The 13,019-nt window shown below is 43.0% G+C and overlaps 1 protein-coding gene across 2 annotated transcripts in view; it reads right to left on the bottom strand.

Moving 5' to 3' along the window:
• Positions 1-8,746, bottom strand: part of UBE2K (ubiquitin conjugating enzyme E2 K) — a 30,247-nt gene extending 21,501 nt beyond the window's left edge. The window contains exon 1 of one of the 2 annotated variants that reach the window (XM_033161307.1): positions 8,584-8,746. Coding sequence is in view for 1 of the 2 variants with exons in the window: in XM_033161306.1 (XP_033017197.1) it covers positions 8,584-8,646 (63 nt within the window). In the remaining variant the exon portion in view is untranslated. The remainder of the gene's footprint in view (positions 1-8,583) is intronic. The other variant, XM_033161306.1, reaches the window with a different exon arrangement.
• Positions 8,747-13,019: the final 4,273 nt, after the last annotated feature.

The following is a 13,019-nucleotide window of genomic DNA, read 5'->3' as shown; positions in this document are numbered from 1 at the left end:
TCAGAGGGAGGGAAGGAAAGAGGGACAGAGGCCAGTGTTGGCCACAGCACCCCTGACCATCATTCAAGGCACCTCTGGGTGCCATGGCACACTGGTTGAAAACCACTGTCCTACAGGAATTCCCAAAAAAGTACTAAGTAGGATCTTTATCCTGTTTTCAAAACACCTTAGTTCATTTAAGCCCACAAAAATCTAGGTGTAGGAAGACTATGAACTGCCTCTAGAGTACTAGGAGCTGTTGCAATGAAACATACCTGTTGCATTTGGACATCATGCTTATTTGCATCATCCTAATTCATGCAATGTCTAAACACAGACACTAATTTGGGTATTGGAATCAGAAATAAGCAAATAATTGGTGTGACCTGTTTTGAGTACAATAACTGTCACTACACTATATCATTTCTCCACTCCCAGTAATATTTTGAATAGCCTTTATCGGTCCAATGTGAAACCTTGTTATAAAAACCTTTAAAGCACTTCTATTTTATGTATACTCACACCACCAATAAATTAAACAGAAGCTTCTCAACTACACTATTAGTAGTATTATCTATATACATAAAAATGTAAAAGGTGGATGTTTCTGACCGATCGATCTTCTCCGTAACCGCTTGACCGATTCCGTTGAAATTTGGACACAACGTTCCATGGCCATATGGGAGTGTTTGTACATGCTTACATTGTGCAGATGGCACACCTTTCACAGGTAAAAACGTGATTTTGTGCAAAAAAAATAGTGCCCTCCAGTGGACGTCAAAGACCACACATCTCATTTTACCTCCACACCCCACCCACCCCGCCCCCTTCTCCTCCTACGTCACCACCTCTCCGCTCCCTGGCGCCGAGTTGAGCAAGTCTGGGCCCGGCCTGGAGCGCAATTTTACCATGGAGCTCAAATGGAGGAGGCGTTGGTGGCAGCAGCAGGAGCGGCAACTTCAACAGGAAGGGCTGCCAGAGACCCGCCGCCCTTCCACTTCGCCCAGTTCCTTCTCCTCCTCCGCCTGGTCCGGCTCCTGGCATGAAGAACAGGTGGCTCAAGCAGCAAAAGCGTCACCTTTCACATGCTGACAGTGGTGCAGCGCAGCCCGGGGAGCTTGAGCAGTTCCACACGGGAGAGGCCCCAGCTACGCCCTTACCCTGCGCGGGACCAGGCTTTGCCGCATTCCGACGTGGAGGCCCCAAGAAGACCGCCCCGCCACTACGGCTCTACCACCGAGATCGGTCCAGCTATGCGCATAAAGGCCGCGCAGAGGCCACCGTCTCCGCCCCGCCAGGTAAGCACAGCGGGACAGGCCCCAGCTAGCCCCTTCGACGCACAGTCCCTGAGAAGGCCGCAAGTAGCCCGTGGCCCCGGCGTCCATCCTGTACGAGTGGGCCATGAGGCCCTACTCCGGGGCCTAGGCGGCCGCAGCTCACCTTCCAAAAAGGGAAACGGTAGCGGGGTAGCCATCTTGAATTACTTACATTGTACAGATACCACACCTTTCACAGGTAAAAATGTGATTTTATGCAAGAAAAATATATCGCCCTCTTTGCCATTTTTCCATGTCTTTTTTTTTTTTTACTTTCCTTCTACTTTCTCAGCTTCATCAATCTCCTTTAATACCTGAAACTTAGGTCGTTGTACTCGTTCAACAAAAGCAACACAACGTGTAATTACAATACAAATTCAGGAACGTTCATCACGAAATGAACAACAAAGACAAAGAATGACTCAAATGCGTACCGAGGAAACACCAGATCAACATGAAACCACACGTCAGGATGCACGTTTACAAACACAAGAAACGCGCTTCCAACTCTCACACAATAAGCCACAGCAACGCGTGGCCGGGTCAGCTAGTGAAAAATAAAATAAGTAGCTCTACTAAGTATCAACCCTTGTTGGAATAGTGTGGACCCTTAGTGACATATAAACATGGGTTGCAATTAACAAAATGTATGATTTTAGCTACTGTGATAAGAGTACTGTACTTTTAAAAAAATGGCTTTCAAAGTGTGTTGCAGGGAACACTGGTTTTGCAGAAAGGTAACCAACTCATTTAAAAGATCAATGACATCAGGCAAGCTTTTCTAAAAGCTCATCATTATTATATTTACCTGCAATCTGAAACTTGAGCATATTTTAGAATGGATAGGTAACCTGCCGCCCTTAGTCCAATTCCATCCAGTACTTGGCCCAATTGCATAAGAGTAACAAGGACAGAAGGAGAAATGGGATAGCAGAAAAAGTGTGTTCAAAAGGGGTGGTGCAAAGAGATAAAAGGGGTGGCCCTCCCACTTTTAATTCTTGTCCCATCTACTGTACTATTAACATGCTGCCAACAGACTACCAAGGGAATGCAGGGTTACCATCCCTGCTCTCAACTGATGTGGAGTAACAATGAACCCTAGCTATATACTCCAGTCTAGAACATGCTCCAGAAACCTACAGTATGGCACAGGCAATCTGACATTCAACTAATTCCACTTTGTGCTAAAAATTATTTAGGTGCTCTGGTGCACTGATTCAAGAAGTAGGTCTGAGGTATTTCCGGTGTTCGAAACTCCCATTGTTCTAGGTGCATTTTGCAACAGAATTTAATTAGTACAAGCAGTTTCTGAGCTCTAGGAGCAGTACTGTGCCTAAGATTTCAGATTAAAACTGCAAAGTAGAAGGAAAGGAGGACCTTTTTCTGCCTCCCCACTTCCAGCTACTCTCTGAGGACTGCAGAAGAGACCCTCTTAAGAATATTAGGGGGCGGTGCAGGGGCAGGACTAGATCATGTGAAAAATGAACATAAGATTTTAGCTGCAGTTCATTCATTTTCAGGTTTGTATTCTTGCTATAAAAAGCATGCCTGTACATTCTGTTGCAGCGCCCATAACCTAGGTTTAAGGTGCTATGTAGCTCCTAGCTTTCTAACACTGGGTATTTCTGCCCCACCTAATGACGTTTTTGCTACGGAATGCCACAGATTCCCATCCTTGTCCCACACTATTCCCCATCTACATGAAATTGCTGTGTCTGGGGATGTGGTATAGCACCATCAATATAAAAACAATGACACCTAGCTGTTTCTCTCTTTCATCGAACTTTGTTCCAAACAATTAGATATTTATTATCTAGAGAAAATAAAAAGGGCTTGTTAATAGACAGTAAAGCTGATCAGGGAGTTGGGTATTCAGCCAGTTTTGGATACAAGTATTTCCTCTCACCTCCCCCATGAAATTCACTTGGGTCACTATTAGGTCTGGCCTTGCAGTGAAATTGGTGGTCAGAAGCAGCTTTCACTGTTGGTTGTGCAACAGCTGCAATCAGTCCTTTAAAAATGCAAATCTTGTCAGTTATCCATGCTTTAGTAATGTCCAGTTTAGACTACTGGAGGGAATTTTACATGGGGCTGATTATGATGAGCATTTGGAAGTTTCAACTAGTTCAGAAATGTAGTCACCGTTATTAACTAGAATCTACAGAATGCTTAAATATCCATACTGACAGTTTGTTTCCAGTTACAATTCAAACTTCTTTTCTACCTTCAAACCCCAACCACCCTGATCTCAAACCATTTCCAGCAGTGTCAGATGGAAGCTTTGATCAGGAGTCCAAGGATGCTCTTTTGCAAACTCTCTTCTGCAAGAAACTCTGTACCTGCTCTGAAACTCAAGGCTATGCTCCCAACAAGAAAACAGAACAAAATAATATTGTCCGTTCACCAACTGTCACTTAGCAGAGGAGAAGAGGGGCAGGATCCCTTTCTGCTCTGCTGAGTCACACTTTTTCCTCCTGTCACCTGTCAGCAACTATTACATCAGACTATAGCAAGAGAGGGAAGATGGGGTTGGGGAACACTTCCATCAGGGCAGCTGGGAGAGCAACATTTGGCTCAGGGATGAACTTTTCCCATCCCAGCTGGACATTACAAGAACCTGTAACCAAGAACTGGTACCTGAGTTTGCTTATTTCCTCCTCCCTCCCAATTCTTTTTCATTTTGCTTCATGTCTTTTGGACTTTTAAGCATGAAGAGAGGTAATCCCTTGTTTTTATTATCTTTAAAAGTCAGTATGGCAGCCTTTTTCTTTTTTTTTTGCTGAAGAGCAGGATAACAATTCTTCAAATAAATACCTGCTCCCGTATGAACTCCCTTTGTGTTAAAATCTTCATTTATAGCTCTGCTTAAGGTGTTCCTGCTGCCAGAGATAAGCTGGATAGCTATGGAACCCAATTATGGGACACCCTACTTAGGTTTGTTAGGTGCCTGTTATGCTTTCTTTTGGGCAAAAATTACAAATGTTTTATTTGCACAAGGTTTTCAGATTTGTTATTTTTTTATCCATAAATAAGTTTCTAATATACCAGCTGTTTTGTCTTTTTGTTTTTAATTGCAATATATTATGTTTTTAAGCATAAATTTAAGCCATCATGGAGGGGGTCCCAGTATTAGTGGAAAGATGTGATAGGTTTTACATTTTAAAAAATACCTAAAGCTTTTTTAAATAAAAAAAATCAGCTAACCAAACTCATCATAAAAATTGAGTTTTTTGTTCTCTATATAAAACAAGGAAAGTTATTACACATTCTTGCCAAAATCAGTATGAATTATATTACATTTAGTAAACCAGTCAGTCCATTTACCAGCACTCCTGATTTTCCAGCCACTTTGGATATCCACCAAACCATTTATATAATTCAAATATTACAGTTCATGTATGCCCTGTGCAAGTGGAAACTTACTTTGGAATGAAGCTAAAATGATCATAAAGGGTATACAAATGGTGGTCCTATGCTGACTGAAGATTCTTTCATTCAGAACAACAGGGATTGAGGCAATCTTCAGTCATTCCTTTCCTTGCCTCATTTCTGCTTCCAGAGGGTTGTGAGACCCTTTAGAACAGCATGGAGGGAGAAAAATGCTGAAGATCACCTTGATCTGTTCCTGGACACCAACTGGATACAATTCTAAATATGAAGACATGCTGTTGCATATGCATGCATTTTGCAATTGCCTCACAAGTAAGCTTAGAATAAAATCAATTGGAGTTCCATGTGCAAAACAGCTGTAAAAGCAGTCCTTCAGATTTTCTAGGCTAGTTTTAGTCATTAGTGTCTTCCCTTTGTTTTAACAGTTTATTTGAAATATCCAACACCAAGACCTACAAGAGATAATTTCATATATATCCTCAAAGTTGCCATCATCTTGGTTTTCTTAGTGTGAAATATTAGACCATATTTCAGAATAACTACGGATTACTAATTTTTAGGAATACAGTATCTCATCACCACAAATAAAATAATAGGGACAGTATGGTTGTCTAAACCTATTTTGGTAACATTTACACAATACAGTGGTACCTCTGGTTATGTACTTACGTTCCGCAGGTCCATTCTTAACATGAAACTGTTCTTAACCTGAAGCACCACTTTAGCTAATGGGGCCTCCTGCTGCCGCTGCACTGCCAGAGCACGATTTCTGTTCTTATCCTGAAGCAAAGTTCTTAACCTGAAGCATTACCGGTATTTCTGGGTTAGCGGAATATGTAACCTGAAGCGTATGTAACCTGAGGTACCACTGTACTAGGTGTTGAGGAAGGGCAGAATTAGTTATGATAACAATTATAAATCTAGCACATGGTCTGGACCAAAGTGTGGGGTAATGAATAAAGAACTGAAGTTGGACAAGGAAAAAAATCTACATCTTATTTGGAGCAGGCACACTGAAATCAATGAACTTAAATTACCCAAATCCATTGGTTTCAATGGGTCTAACTCCCAATATGACTAATGCCAGATATTCCCTCTCACTCATAAAGCAAATGGGACAGCCTCAGGTTAGCGATTATTGTTCAGCTTAACCTACTACACAGGGCTGTTGTGAAGATATTGAAATACACCCCTGTACATCACCCTGAGCTCCTTGAAGGACAAGACACAGATTTAAACCAAAACGTTTTCTTCAAACATTATCAATCATACCAACACATTTTTGTTACCGGGTATTTGTATTACAGCATAAGAGAGCTTCTGGATACAACTCACTGACAGGCAATATACTTATAGCACTGCTTAAAATATAACATCAACAGATCACTAATATCAAACTTGCTCCTCAATGCACAACTGTTTTGAACTGAGGACAAAGTTCCTATCTAGAGATGACAATCTGAAGGGAAAATACATGAATCTGAACTGTTGTGTGAGCATTTATTTTGTTAGCATAGGAAGCATGCAGGAAAGGCTGTGGACATGATGCAGCCAGAATTAGGAACATGTGTGTCCACAACTTTTGGCATTAGAGTGAAGTATATATCTACTTAAAACAATCTACTAAAATAGACTGAGATTTTTCTTTCTGTATGCTGTCGTTGCTATCCTCACACATAAAAACAATTATATATCTATAGATATATAATAATATGTAGATAGATACCTAAGAAGGTTTACAACTAAAATATTTTAAGTGTAAACATAATAAATGTGGAAACATGTACTGTATATATAGGTACACTGATTATGATGCTAGGATTAATTTTGCATCTTTTAAAATACATGGCAAGTCTAGGTTTGCCTCTTATGTGTGAAATGGTCCGAAAATCACACCGAAAATCAGTCAAGAGTTGCTCTTAACTAACATTTTCAAGATGGCAACAGTGGAGTAATACACGACAGTATGTCGAACGTATCCTAACCAGGAAGTTATGTCAGCATATCTCCTGTGTAAGTTCAGCTTCATCTTGTTTCTAGCCAGGGTGTGTGTGGCCAGGTTTGGGCAAGTAGTTTTTTTGTTGGTGCAAGTTGCATGGAGCTCTGTGGGCAAGACCAATAAATGAAAAGAGTTAGGATGCAGAGCTAACTTTGTTCGCCCCTCTTCTCAAACCCATTCCCCACCCTTAGCATTCCCTCTCTCTGTCCTCTACATCAGTATGACTCCCCTTGGTTTAACTTTTGCCATCACTTACAACTGCTTAAGGACAGCCCATCCCATCCCATCCCATCCCAGGAGTGGAAATACACCAACTAGATGTTAGGATGTGGCCTACTCTCTCTCTCTCTCTCTCTCTCTCCCTCTCTCTCTGTGTGTTATGATCACACTGTAAGGATGCAGCAAAGGGTCACTACACATTTTTATGTCCTCAAAAGCAAATATCTTAGTATGCATCCTCCACCTTTTATCTCTGCCATATCGTTTCTTATCCCACAGGTATTTTTTTATACTCAGTTATGCTAATAACAAATAACATACCAGTTTACACCACCAATAGATTCATATTCTTCCTAATAAAAGTATGACACCGTACAAATCAGTTAAAAGCACTTTGGATGTTCTCCTCCACTATGCACATGTGAAAGGCATAAACAAAGCATTTCATGCACTCGGGCAATCTTATTTTAGTCAACTGATGGTCATACAAGTTACAACTGCATTTCAACCTTACATCACCTGTGAACCAATGCAATGCACCCACGATTTATTGCTTTTTGACCCACCATTCCCCCCATAGACTTTCCAGATTTCTGAATGGCTACACACACACACACACACACACACACACACACAGTGCAAGGGGAAACATTGCCAGTTTCACAATCCAAAATTTCATTCCCGTCTTCCTCTTTTGCTTTCCAGACAAAAAAAAAAGTGACAGCGGAAAGCTCTGATGGGTTTGACGAAATGCTGGGGGGGAATTCAACCCCCGCATCCATACCTGCGCTGGTAACCATAACAAGGCTTTTGACTTTTCTCCGGCCTAGTCAGTTTTACCAGAAAGCAGAAGGCAAGAGTGGCCAAATACCTGTGGGACTGAGCTGGAGACCAGTGGCAGGGTTGCCACTTTTAGAAGACATCTGAAGGCAGCCCTGTTTAGGGGGAGTTTTTAATGTTTGATATTTTATTGTGTTTTTAATATTCTGTTGGGAGCTGCCCAGAGTGGTTGGGGAAACCCAATCAGATGGGTGGGGGTATAAATTTATTATTATTATTATTATTACTACTACTACTACTACTACTATTACTGTACTACTACTGCAACTACTACATGGGCCAACATCTGAACCAGGGAAGTGGTGTGTGCTACTTATTTCACCCCCAGCACAAGCTGGAGAGAGCATGTTGACATTTGAGAACAACAAAAGCACAGCTTGAGGAGGGCAGTGACGTGCATCCTCCCCCCCCGAAGGGGCAGATTCACACGTATGGTGGTTAACACGCTACAAATTCAGGCGTGACTCTGGGCCTCTTGGGTGGGCCTACACGGGCACCAGAGAGGATCAGATGGAGCTGGCAGGCCCAGCTTGATCCCCTTCCCCCTTTCTCATCGTTTCTTCCTTCCCCCATCCCCACCCCATTCCCCTCAGATGGAGGTAACTCCCCACTAGGGGACCCCCTCCCCTCCCCAGAAATTTCCTTTCCCCCCCCCATGGGAAATGAACGTTGCCCGAGGAAACGAGGCAACATCGCTGCTTCCCCGAGAACCCGGAGAGAAAGAAAAACGAGGGCGAAGGAAGGAAAACCGAAAGGGATGTAGCCTCCCAAATCTCTCCCCCACCCCCAATAAACGCCACGACCGAGGAGGGCGACAAGGGAGGGGAGGGAAAGCCTGACCTCCTCGCTCTTCAGCACCTCCTTGAACTCCCGCTTGATCCTCTGCACCGCGATGTTGGCCATGTCCTCGGAGGGGTCCGACGACCCGCCCAACCCCAGGCCGCCGCCGCTGCCGCCGAGCCGGGCCGAGCTCCTCCACCCGCCGCCGCCGCCGTCGCCGCCACCGCTGCTCCCGCGGGTTAATCTCCCGGCCCTTCCAAAATGGCGCCGGCGCCGAGCATGCGCGTTGGCCGCCGCCGCCGCCGCCCGGCCGCCTGCCCCTTCCTCTCCGTCAGAGAAAGGAAAATGGAGAGGGGAGGGGAATAGGAAGAGGGGGGGGGAGCCGCTGCTTCGCGCCCCCGCGAAAAGTGTGGAGAAGGCGAGGAGAAAAAGTGGAGGAGAGGTTCTCCTGTCAGACGGTGGTTTCGCCCCTCAGGGAGAGGGGAGGCACTTCGCCCACCTCGCCTCAGGAGGGGTCGTCGGCGACCTCCGCCCTTGGCCGTCACTGACTATGAGGCAGAACCGCCTTTTCTGTGTGTGTGTCTGTGTGTGTGTGTGGTACGTAGGTCCGTACGTGTGAACAGGGGCGTACCCAGGATCAAAACTAGGGGTGGGGGCAAGCCATGGTCGTTCAGGTTGTGACATTTCAGCACGGAAAGGCGAATGAAACCAAAATTTTAGGGAAATTATATATAATTATAGCAGTGCTTTATTACGGTAGTTATTACACTTATTTGCCTGAATTTTTTTTTAAAAAAATATTCTAGTTACATGTCTTATACCGGGGTGGCCAACTCCCAAGAGACTGTGATCTACTTTAAGAATTAAAATCTGGCAGTGATCTACCCCCTTTTTGGGATTCAGCTCAAAGTTGTTTACCTTTTTTGGGGATGAGGAATGCCCCGTTTTTTAGGAGGAGAACTTTTTTTCCCTTTTAGGCTGCCAATAACCATTTAATTTAAAAAAAAAAATTGCTTCTAGGAGGGGCAGCTGCCCCCCCCTGGGTACGCCCATGCATGTGAATGTGGACCGTCTGGAGTGGAGGCGCGGCCTTCTCGGTGGTGGAGCCTTTTCCTTCCACTACGGCCCTCACTTCAGAGGCTGAGACAGGAGAGCTACACAATTTCCCCGTCTCGGGAAAGCATCAATTACTTAGCATGTTTTTAGATGATCATAATAATAATAATAATAATAATAATAATAATATGGAGGGCACAAGGAGAAGGGGACGACAGAGGACAAGATTGTTGGAGAGTGTTCTCGAAGCTACCAACATGAGTCTGACCAAACTGGCGTGCTCTGGCCCATGGGGTCACGAAGAGTCGGACACGACTAAATGACTAAACAATAATAATAATACACATGTGCTGTAAGCCGCCCAGAGCAGCTGAGAAAAACCAGCCAGATGGGCAGGGTACAAATAAGATAAAAATAATTATTATTATCAGAGTGCGGGTGGGGAAGGGTGAGGGAGCAGGGCAGAGCTTTTTAAATAATATTTTTATTACCGGTACTTTTCAGTTACAATCTAATAATAGCCCCATTATAACAATACCAATTTGTAATGCAGTTATTAATACCAATCGTTCAAATGCCAAATTATATAATTTAGAGAAGGTGCTATAATTGATGGCTGGATTATTTGCTTTATTTCAGCGTTCCAAAATCTTACTAATTTCCATTACATTCTGGTCATAATAATAATCCCTTATACAACAACTGCATTATTAATAACTTCTATTCGTGTTGACACCTTAAATGATTTATAAAGCTATAAGATAGGAACTCAAACTATATCCTTGTTCTTCCTGTGTGCAAATTTTCTGTTCATGGTGTTTCTTCCTGTCCTTGTAAGATGTTATGTCTTTGTTTCCATCTGTCATGCCTTGGGCAAAGCTGATATCTCATTGTTGTTTCAGGGCAGAGCTAAGGCTCTTATGATGAAATCACACCCATTGTATGAGGTATTGCATGCCTACCTGCTCCTTCACACAAACGCAGCCTTCACACGCACCAGCCTGTGCAGCGGGTGGATCGTATATAACACATTGTCCACCTTCCATTTTAATTTATAATCATCATCATCATAATTTTATTATTTGTACCTGCCCATCTGACTGGGTTTCCCCAGCCGTTCTTGGCAGCTTACAGCATATCTGAAAACAGAATGAAACATCAGTGCCTTCCTGAGACAGGGGAGATGGCTTATCAAAGTCGTGCAGTTCTCCTTGAGTAACTTTTCTGGCTTTCAGGTCGCTGCAGATTGATGGGAAAGGGCTCCGTTTTGGAAGCTCCACATGGAGAGGTCTGAAGCAGAATTGAGGCAGAATTGAGATGGCAGAATTGATCAGGGGACGCTTTCCAAAATGGGGCCCCGGGAGTGCAGGAGGACGCAGAGTCAAGCTGCCACATTGTGAAGGCAATACAGCATTTTGTAAGCATTTCCACTCCCCAGAATGTCAATAGCATTCAGCATGAAGCATGTTCCTGTAGCATGTGGGATGTCAAAAATTAGAAATGAAATAATGGCTCCTTCCCCACAGACCTTCCCAGATCAGCAGAAGGGGCACTGGGGTAGTACCAATTTCTTTCACGAGTTTGTGGTGGCAGCAGCCCAGAATATGCCTTTCTCTGCAGTAGCCCCTAAGTTGTGAAATTCCCTCCCCATAGAGGTGTGTCTGGCTTCTTCACTATACAACTTTTGGAGAATCCTGAAGATACCCCTCTTTACCATGCCTTTTTACACCTGAGACGTGCACTTTCAGAGTCCACCCTATTCTTGTGACTGTACAAACAGATTTTCTTCCGACTTTCAAATTGTTGTAGCCCACCCTGGGACCTGCTGTAATACACGTATTAATTATAATAAGATTGGGACCATTGGACATAGGATGCTGAAGAGAGAAATATTTTGTCCTTCAGAGCAGTGGCTACAGCTAGATGGCCTTCTGAGGAGTTCCAGTCTGCTATTATTACTTATCTATTTGATTTATTAATCACTTAATACCTAATAGTCTTTTAAAAAAAGTACTTGGTTTCCTTACAAACAGGATAATGCAGTATTTGGGTTAGTAAAGATGCAGGCTTTAAAATCTCCCTTTGGGAGAGGTTCAGTTCACTTGGTACCATTTGCTGAGTTGGGAGTCAGGCCATATGGCTCCTTCGTTTGCACACAAAAAAAAAGACTGAGAAGAAGCAGGAGCAGGAGCTGCTGAGAGCCTGCTAATATACACCCACTCCAGCAACTTGAGCTCAGGGCTCAGGTTAACCCCTTCATGCACACAAGTGTGAGGCAATAACTATATTACAACAGAAAGTAACCTGGACATGGGGACAGTAGAGAGGAGAGATGGAGCAATACAGATGCAATACTATTGCATGTTTACTGAAAAATAAATAACACTATGGTGTTTACTCCATAGATCATGCTTTTAGGACTGCAGCCTAAGTCAGATATGAGGCCATATGGCAAAAGGCAGGCTCCAGGGAAAGTACCTGAATAAAAGCAGTAAAAGGCATTGATACAACCCGAAAACTGTACACCGTATTCATATCCTTATTTGAATGTATTCTACCACCTCTCATGTTCCATCTTAAGACTCTTAAAAGCTACAGAATCATGGTTTTACCTGTGGGAAGGAAAATAATAGTAGATAAAGAAGATTACACATGTGGGGTAATTAATAAAAGAACTGGCTGGATCCCTAGATCCAAAGCATGGGGCTAATCACACTCTCCAGCAAGAGAGAGCTCCCAGCAGAGTATTAAAATCACAGAATCATGCAGCACAGGGAAATGTGAGCAATATAGGCTGTTAGACCCTTTAAATATCCTGTTTAGTTCACTCACATTGCTTTCCCTCTCTACCCTTATTGCAACTAATACTGAAGAAGAGAGGGTTAAAGAGTTTTTGACCTACGATTACTCAATTTAAAAAAGAATGTTCCTGTTAAAATTGAGTTACTGATGAGAGATAAATGGAAAACATGCACATTCTTAGACTAATCACTTAGATACAATATTCAAAGTATGTCGGAATTTTTATAGCATTTGTGGATCCTGCTTACAATGAAACATGTTGGTATGAACTGCTTTAGCTACCTAGTTATAGAATTCTGATTGCATTGCAGAAATAAGCACATTAGTGTGACCTCACATTTCAGACAATAGCACCTCTCAATTTTCCTGTCTCCTTCCTTATCCCTTGATATGTGTAGCTTGCTTTATAAATGTTACCTGTTTGTCTGTGCACAGGTTGAAAAGTTGGTGTTACAGTGCCTTCTGCAGGATGGAATGTGTCAAATTAAATCTGCCATTGACTAAGCAACTTCAGTAAGGAATATTCACAGTAAGACTTCTCCCTTTTCAGATTTTTTCCCCCTAGAGCAAATTGAAAGTGTTATTTAACTGTATTAAATATTAAAGCCAGGGTATTAACCAGATGTAGTGACAATTTC

Source organism: Lacerta agilis, chromosome 9 (genome assembly GCF_009819535.1).
Source record: "Lacerta agilis isolate rLacAgi1 chromosome 9, rLacAgi1.pri, whole genome shotgun sequence".
Classification (NCBI taxonomy): Eukaryota; Metazoa; Chordata; class Lepidosauria; order Squamata; family Lacertidae; genus Lacerta; species Lacerta agilis.
The sequence above is the reverse complement of the archived record's forward strand: the minus strand, read 5'-3'. Positions and strand labels throughout refer to the sequence as shown.